This window comes from Hevea brasiliensis, chromosome 7 (assembly GCF_030052815.1).
Source record: "Hevea brasiliensis isolate MT/VB/25A 57/8 chromosome 7, ASM3005281v1, whole genome shotgun sequence".
Taxonomy (NCBI): Eukaryota; Viridiplantae; Streptophyta; class Magnoliopsida; order Malpighiales; family Euphorbiaceae; genus Hevea; species Hevea brasiliensis.
This window is the reverse complement of record NC_079499.1, coordinates 92,151,050-92,160,491: the sequence shown is the minus strand read 5'-3', so window position 1 is coordinate 92,160,491 and position 9,442 is coordinate 92,151,050. Positions and strand designations below refer to the sequence as shown.

General features: G+C 28.6%; 1 protein-coding gene across 1 annotated transcript; it reads left to right on the top strand.

Annotated features, from left to right (window-relative positions):
- The first annotated feature begins 2,191 nt into the window (after positions 1-2,191).
- On the top strand, positions 2,192-5,070 carry LOC110655872 (patatin-like protein 2). Its single transcript, XM_021812350.2, has 6 exons — positions 2,192-2,517; positions 2,629-2,810; positions 2,917-3,091; positions 3,175-3,333; positions 4,235-4,537; positions 4,641-5,070. The coding sequence occupies exons 1-6, from the start codon at positions 2,236-2,238 to the stop codon at positions 4,863-4,865; spliced, it is 1,326 nt and encodes a 441-aa protein (XP_021668042.2). The 5' UTR covers positions 2,192-2,235; the 3' UTR covers positions 4,866-5,070.
- The last annotated feature ends 4,372 nt before the right edge of the window (positions 5,071-9,442 follow it).

Below are 9,442 nucleotides of genomic sequence, written 5' to 3'. Positions count from 1 at the left end.
CCAAGTTTTCACATTTGGCTTATGTTGCTTAGATCGGGTGTACTGGGTTGGGGTTTAGTGAGCAGCATTTGCTACATGGCCTTTTATTTTCTCCTTTTTAATAAAATTCTAGCTTATCAAAAAAAAAAAAAAAATAGTGTAAGTTTGATCCATGCGATTGCATCAAAACCGCAGAACATTTTTTTGTACGAAATTTCCAATTTAAATTATAAAAAAATTAAACAAAAAAAGAAAACCAGTGGAGCCAAACCCAAGAGCATGAGATAATTGGATTTCAGCAAATTATTTAATCGAGTTAACATAATGAGTTTACGTTAAACAATGTATTAGGCTACGGTGCTAGTTATAAAGAATTTCACACCCCATTTGGATATGGTGAAGGAAGGATAAATAAGGGACAGTTAGTAATTTTTTATACAATCTGATTACACAAAATGAATTGATATATAATTACATGTAACATAAATAGGTTTACGTCATAAGCGGATTAGTTAACCTGTTTATTACATGATAAAAATAAGAAATTTTATGTGGTTAATCCACTTAACTTCACAAGACAAGCAATAACTTTTTATTTAATCGAGTTAACAGGTTAACTTATTTTATTTTGATGTAACTCTATCCGCAAACCTTATCGCTACCCATATGCCCAATTAGAGTTAGTTTTAGTCTTGTTATAAAGGTAAGACATGTAAGACCTAATTTAATCATGTAAAACATTATAATATCACCTCTTTCTTGTATATCTAAACATTCTTTTAGTTCTTTTTTATGTTAAGTGCGAATATAGAAATCAACAATAAAATTTATAAATTTATTTAAAATCCAAAAATTATTTTCTTTAAGTTAAATAATTATATCTAAAGTTCATATTTTTTATATTCAAAACACTTTGTTTAAATTAAAAGATGGTAAAAAATATGAAAATTAAAATTCAGATGGTTACATATATTCCTTCAATCATTCATTACTTTGCACATGCACTGCATTAGCTTCTCAAATTCTATTCACCATACAATTTTAAAATTTCAACTACAATGAAAGTGAAAGAACATAATTCCCTCAAAGTACAAATTATGAAAAGGTTAGATATAATTGACTTATAAATTTTGAGCCCATAGTTAATCGATATTTTCGTTGAATTTTTTAGAATCATTTAAGTTAAAAAAATGTGGTTAAAAAACATTTAATCTATATAATATATAAATGTGTGAAAGGGGAGAACGTTAGCTTTACCCAAATTGTCATTTATTAATTATAGTATTTATAATTATATTTTTCTTTATTAATTTAGTTTTATAGTTTATATAAATTTAAAATTCTTAGAACTTAAAAATTAATTGTTTGTATAATTTTAAAATTTATAAAAATCTAAAATTTTTAATCCTACATGTATCTAAATTCTACTTAATTAAATTTTTATTATAATATAATTTTAAATAAAATTTTCTAAAATACCTTCATGATTTATATTATTTATAAAAATAAGAAGATATTTTATTTATATGAAATTACTTTTTTAATGAATTTTAATAAATTTTATATATCTTATAAATATTTATGTAAAATTATTCTCTCCTTGAGGTCCACTTTCAAATTGATTATTTTAAGTTCTTGAAATCAATTTAAAAGAAGACAAAAGAAAGGAAGAAGAATTCAGAAAGCTCCAACAATATAAGCCCACCAACATGAAGCTATTTAGTAAAAAAACTTTGTGAATTAAACTTCTGACATGGAAGCATCAAAGTCTTGTCTCTGGCAAATTCTTTAACCCTATGTGTTCTTTTTTAAAGATTTTATCATTAATTGTCAATCGTGTGCTAGTTGAGATAAAATCATTTCACGTGTATATAAACATTTTTTAGTTATTTTTTATGTTAAGAATGAATATATAAATCAACAATAAAAGTTATAAATTTATTTAAAATCTAAAAATTGTTTTTTTTAAATTAACAATAAAATTTAAAGTTCATATTTTTCTTATTCCAACCCTTTGTTTAAATTAAAAAATGTAAAAAAATGTGAAAATTAAAATTCAGATATGGTTACATATATTTCATTAATCATTTAATTATGTAAAATTCATCCAATGCATAATTAAATTAATTTTTCTGATTTAATTGATCCGTTAAGTAATTAATCTATGAAAATTTTTACCTAAATTCAGTTCACTATAAATTTAAAATATAAATATATGGGATGAATATATTTAATAAATGAGTTCTACCATGTATCATGTGTCTTAAGTCTATGTTGGACATCCATGATGTTACTGTTCATGCATTGGCCATACTATATATACCAAAGCTTCATGCACAACTACATTCACATTCACAATTGGTATTAATTAATTTGCTATACGAGGACAGAGAATTAAGTTCTCTTGACAGCAACATGGCTACTGGTAGTACTACTTTGACGCAAGGAAAGAAGATAACAGTGTTAAGCATTGATGGAGGTGGGATTAGAGGGATCATTCCTGGTATCATTCTTGCTTCCCTTGAATCCAAGCTTCAGGTACTCCAGCGCATGCATGCGTCAAAATAAACAATTTTTTTTATTTAATTTATTTAACTTTTTCTTCATCATAATTATTTGTTGGTGCTTTTCCATGGTTTTAATTATTAGGATCTGGATGGACCAGATGCAAGAATTGCAGATTATTTTGATATAATTGCAGGGACAAGTACCGGTGGGCTGATAACCACCATGCTTACAGCTCCAAACGAGGATAAAAAACCTATGTACCAAGCAAAAGACATAAAGGACTTTTATTTGGAAAACTGCCCCAAGATTTTCCCAAAGGAAAGGTGAAATTTTCCAAGTTTTTAATTACTAATTAACTTCTTTCTTCTTTTTTGCATTACTTCGAATGAATAAATTAATGGTTTTTCGATTCTTCTATGGATTAAACAGTCGAGATAATTACGATCCTATCCATTCAATAGGACCCATTTATGATGGAGAATATCTGCGAGAATTGTGTAACAATTTGCTCAAGGACTTGACCGTAAAAGATACCTTGACAGATGTGATTATACCTACATTTGACATCAAGCTTCTTCTCCCAGTCATCTTCTCATCTGATGATGTATGTATATGTGATATAGATACTAAAACTAAGCTAAATTTTGCCATATATATAAGATTCTTAAAATTTTCTTGTCTTAGCAGGCGAAATGTAATGCTCTGAAAAATGCTAGGCTAGCTGATGTCTGCATCAGCACCTCTGCAGCTCCAGTTCTCTTACCAGCACATTCCTTTACCACCGAGGATGATAAAAATATTCACACTTTTGAACTCATTGATGGTGGGGTTGCTGCGACCAATCCTGTAAGCGTCTCATCTTTTACACGTTCATATTGATATATATAGAACTAAGCCAAGCAATGGAAAACTAACCATTTATCTATAATCGATAATTAATCTCTATATATATACATATACACACAAATGGGGGGTGGTTTGCAAATTAAAAAAAAAAAAAACTTTTAATTAATTCTTTATATTAAAAATTAAAGACTTCATAATTCTTAATAAAGGAAATAATTAGAATTTGAAAAATGATACATGCAATTACTGTTGGTGGAAGTTATTAGTTTTGCTATTATTATAAAATCATCAAGAGTTCAAAAAATTATAAGATATGTGTGCTTTATAAATTAGCATTCTATATAAAAATATAGATGAAAAATTACAAATTGACAAAAAAATATATAAAAAATTTATTATTTATAAGAGAGGACAATTGAGTAATAAAAAAAAATTAAATATTAATAAATATAAAATTAAAATCTAATATTTATATATACGAAAATTAAAACCTAATTAATGTACAATTTTTCTATGATGTTTATTACTTATAAATTTGATTTTTTTAATATTTATTTTTAATTATGTTATTTTTTATTTTTATTTATTTTATAGTGAAAATTATATTAATTAAACATCCATGTCTTAATAAATCATAATCATATTTATATTGTATATGAGAAAAAAAAAATAAAACAAAATACGTATTATTACATATATAAATAAAATTTTAATTTACTTTTTATTAATATAATCCAATGCTAAATATTACATATTTCTAATATATTTTACGTTCTAGTAAAATTAAATATCTATAAATTAATAATAGATTATAGATGCAGGTGCTACAACACAGCTTGTATACAAATACAAAAGCTCTTTCACTGATTATTTGTTGTGCTTGACTAAATTAAATCTACAGACACTACTAGCACTAACCCACATCCGCAACGAGATCATAAGGCAAAATCCTCGGTTCATTGGTGCAAACTTGACGGAGAGCAAGAGCAGGCTAGTGCTATCACTGGGAACTGGCAAATCCGAGTACAAAGAAAAATACAATGCAGACATGACATCTAAATGGCGTTTGTATAATTGGGCCCTTTACAACGGCAATTCACCAGCGGTTGACATATTTAGTAATGCTAGCGCAGATATGGTTGACTTCCATCTCTCTGCCCTTTTTAAGTCCTTGGATTGTGAGGATTATTACCTGCGCATTCAGGTACACACATAATATATAACAATCTAATCTTTTGGGTTGCTTCATTTTACGAAGTTGATGCATTTCAGGGTAATTGATATCCCTTGGTGTGTTGGATCAACAGGATGATACGCTGACGGGTGAAGAATCATCAGGTCATATAGCAACCGAGGAGAATTTGCAAAGGCTTGTGGAAATTGGAACTGAGCTCCTGGAGAAGCAGGAGTCAAGGATTAATTTGGATACTGGCAGGCTTGAAAGCATTCCAGGGGCCCCTACTAATGAAGCAGCTATAGCTAAATTTGCAAAGCTGCTTTCAGAGGAACGAAAGCTCCGTCAACTCAAATGAGGCAAATTCTTGCCAACAATTCATGAACTTAAACACAATATGCATAATAAATACTATAAAATAAATTTGCATCTTAATTTCATTATGAATCGAACTTAAGTGAGCTTGTTCCCTTAAAATAATAAGTTTTGTGAGCTTTGTGACACTTTATTGTAAAATATTAATAATGTCAATGTGGCCTTAAAAGGTCAATTTAGCTTCCAAATTTATGCGAAGAGTTTAATTAGGTGTTTAACTTTTTTTTTTTATTTTTTATAACATCATAAAAATGGGTCAATTAAGTTTAAAAATATTAATTTAGTATCATTAAATTGACATGATGTATACTAATTAATTTTATCTCAATAATAAAATTGAATCATTTTCAAAATTATAAAATTTTAAATTTAAATTCTAATTGAAAATTAAATTAATAAAAAAAAAGATTTAACATAATAAATTGACAGTCAATGGCAAAGAGCCTTGATGATTTTTAACAGTAATAATAGGCTATTTGTCTTTCATTGTTAACTATTGCTTTCACAGTTCATTGAACAATATAATCCCCCGTCTTTACCCTTGATCGTTTTCCTGATATACCCTTCTACTTGGACTTGGCCGAGTGCTACTTCAAAATCGAGATCAATCAATCTAATTCGGGCCTAAAATCATTGATCAGTCCATAGTTCACATTAGAAATGTTTGATTTTGATTTTTAGTTCAGTTCTTCCAGAGAACTGGAATGAAAATTGAACCCTTTTCTTTGATTTTTAGGAACTAAAATTGAAATCAAATTTTAATTCCAGTTTTGATCAATTCTAAGTAATTTTGGAATAATTTCATTTCTAATTTTGGTTTCATTTTGGGTTCAATTATAACTCCAATTTCAATTTGCATATTGATTCTTACACTTAAAATTACAATATTCTTATGTTGATTTTAAGAGTAAAAATATATTAAATTTCTAACATGAAAATCCCAATAAAAATAATGGCCCTAAAATCAAAATATATAACCATATTAATATCAAATTATATATATATATATAATTAATATGCCTAAAAAGTGAAAAAAATATATCTATAAAATTGTTTTTTTTAAGCAATAGAATTTTATTAAGATGATAAAAAATGTGAGAGGCTGTGGAAGGGCTACTGACTAAAACCTTGCCAGAAGGCAATCCACCTTTCACTCAACCTAGGGAACACCAACCACAACCAGAATAGTAGGAAAACACCAAACCAAAAGAGCAGAAAAAAATAAAAAAAAACAGAACTCCAAGACCAAAAGCTACAAGATTGCAATGAAGTCTGAGGTTCTACTAAGACCCTGTTTTGCCAATGTAACTGCACATGATTTTGCTTCTCTCAACACATGACAAAATAAGACATCTCTTAGAAGGCACGGGAAATTGGTGGTAGAGTTGATAGTAGACATTAAACACCAGGGAACCATGTCTGAATTTTGTGCCCAAGCAACTGCATTTTGGGAATCAAATTCCACAATAAAAAGTCAATGCCGATGAGTAGGTTTGAGAATAAAATCAACAGCTCTAAAGCTTTACAGATTGCTCTGAATTCAACACCGTTCAAATCATCACAGCTTGCTGGATATGAGAAAATACACAAGAATTGTCTAGAGTGATCTCTGAGCACCCCTCTAATCGCACTCACCCTTGGCTTTCCTAATGCAGAACCATCAATATTCCATTTAGGCACGCAAGAGGTGGTGAGGTCCAAATAGCATGTGGGTTAGTTCTCAAAGGGTTAGTCCAAGATTTGATGGATTGAGGAGAAACAAGAAGATCAATTCCAGAAAAAGGGATTCCAAGTTCTTTGATACAGTTCTGATTCATTTCTTGGTAAAGAATTAGAATTAAAACAAAACAATAAATATAAATATAGTTTGATACAATAGTTCATTTTCAATTCCTGTACAGTTTGGTTTAGGACTATTTTTTGGTACAGCTTATTTCTAGGTTAAGACTTAGAATAAAAATAAAACAATATATATAAGTTTGGTTCGATGTAATAATTCATTTTCAGCTCCTGTGTGATTTGGCTAAGAACTCTTGATAACCATGAATAAACCTAGTTCTAACCCAACTAGTGTAGCATTTTAAATTTGAGAAATTTGAATCTATGGAGTCAATTTTATTTTATTCAATTAATTGTTTTAATTATTTTTAATTTTATTTTAAATCCAATCAATATCGTATTTAATGTTTTTACATTTTAAATCTTTTTGAGTAAATAATTGTATTTAATGAGTATTTAAATCCTCCCTGTCAAAATATTAAAATCAAGATCTATGCACTTATACATACATAAAAAACATAACCCCACTTGTATCACATAGCCGCATATATAATCACATCATAATATATGAACTATATACGTAGATTTCACAATCTAAATGTAACTTTTTTAATGTAGTGATTCTCCAAGAACGTAGAGAGAAGGAATGAACAGTCCACTTTCACATAAAAAGCAAAAAATTTTGTATATTTTTTTTGCTTTTTTACTCATTATGTGCTACATTGAATAGCCTTATAATCACACAGATCTTTCTATTTTCAGTTATGGAAAGAATCACTTAATACCGTAGTTAAATAACCTTATTATAATTATTATAACCTTTACAATAATGATAACTGATACTGGCATTATATCATATCAATAATCATTTGAATTTCCAGTACACAATAAGTATTAAGTCAATGGGTTAATGGGCCTATATTTCAAGTCTATCATTAGACTTGTGGGCCTATATTTAAGTCTATCATTAGACTTAAAAATATGGGCTTGGACCTATCATGGGTAGACTATATTCTACATCTCCCACTCACACATGATAGGACCAGCTCTCTCTCTTCCAATCATTACTATATTCATACTTAACAAATACATTGTGTGGCCAGTGCATACTTTGGAGAACTAAGTGCTATACATCTGTTAGGATAATATAACATCTCGATTTTATTGAGTTTAGAGTAGATTTAGTATGCAGTACCCTAGATCATTTATCACATTGATAACTATATTAATCTCAAATGAATATCCTAAGTTCATAATTATGTTCTTAAAAATAATTGACCAGTCAATGAACACAAACTAATATGATAATTTGAAATGGCTTTCCTCTTCTCCCGATTCTTTCAATCCCAATTTAACTTGCTTTTTTAGAAATGTCCCATTAGACCGAATCTTATATAGTCTTTTGGTAACACTCTAAGATAGCAATCATTGAACTAAGCTTTAAGGAACAAATAGGAGTCGTAAGGGTACTTATTAAGAAAGATTACTTTTAATCTTTAAGGTTTCACACAATGACAAGTTGAGATCACAACTTGCATTCCCTTTATTTTTTATTAACACATGTGGTATGAATCACATGCTATGATATTTTCTCCTTTCCCATGGAGCATATGCCAGAAATATCGTACAAATGATAGTTTAAACACTCTTAATGCTTAACTTTAAGTTCCCTTACTCTACTCTTAATTTTATTGGAACTTGCATATAGAATCTTTAAACAGATAACATGACTCAATCATGTATAGTCAATGCAATTTATTACAATGACACTCTTCCTCATTCTCTGAGTTGACATTTTTTGTTATAAGTTTGAGCTCTTTAACACTATTACTCAAATAATGTAACTTATAACTATCTCATCTCTATATGACACTTAGCTAATAGAGGTGATTGCTTGTGTGAGAAGGCCAAACCTTTTATCTGTTCAACATATTCTACTTTTAATTTATGTACTTAACATATATATGTACGTGTATATTTCCATAACTAATTTAATAAGGAATCAAATAACATTATCTATAATAATGTCATACAAGTGAATATGTTTTGGGAAACTCTTGATAAAAGTAAGTACATTAAATTCTATACAAGCCTAAAAACTTTACACGCCTATAAAAAAATTCTTTAGGAATAGGCTTGGTAAATGGATATGTTACCATTTCTTGTGTAGAAATGTACTTAATATTCACTTCCTTCTGTGTAACCATGTCTCTGACAAAATTATATTTTATGTCTATATGTTTGGTTTTTCCAACTGCACTGGCATAAGGAACATTCTTCATTTTCTCACTTTCCTGTGGAGTCTTAAGACATAACTTATGGCTTAAAACCTCACCTTTTGAAATGGGAGTATCTATTGGGTTGCAATCTTGCATATGAAATCGCTCAAGAATTTTCTTAATGTATGATTCTTAAGTAAGAGATAGTAACCTCTTAGAGTGATCCCTTGAAATCTTTACTCTAAGGATATATGCAGTCTCACCCACGTCTTTCATTTCAAAATAAGATGATAATCATCCTTTGATAGAATTGAGATATTCTTTATCATTTTCAACTATTAGTTTGTCATCTACATACAATAATAAGATTACAAATTTGTCCTTGAGTCTTGTGGTATATACACAATGATCTTCATCAACCATAGTGAAACCACATGACATAATTGCCTTATGAAATCTAATATACCACTGCCTTGAAAATTGTTTTGGACCATAAATCGACCTCAAAAGTTGACACACTTTATGCTTTTAGTCTTCTTTTATAAAACCTATAGGTTGTTGC

Excerpts from the sequence above, each read along its gene's own strand:
- LOC110655872 (XM_021812350.2), top strand. The coding sequence starts at position 2,236 with ATGTGTCTTAAGTCTATGTTGGACATCCATGATGTTACTGTTCATGCA. Across the intron at positions 3,092-3,174 it reads TCATCTTCTCATCTGATGAT|GCGAAATGTAATGCTCTGAA; the intron begins GTATGTATATGT and ends TTGTCTTAGCAG. Across the intron at positions 3,334-4,234 it reads GGGTTGCTGCGACCAATCCT|ACACTACTAGCACTAACCCA; the intron begins GTAAGCGTCTCA and ends TTAAATCTACAG.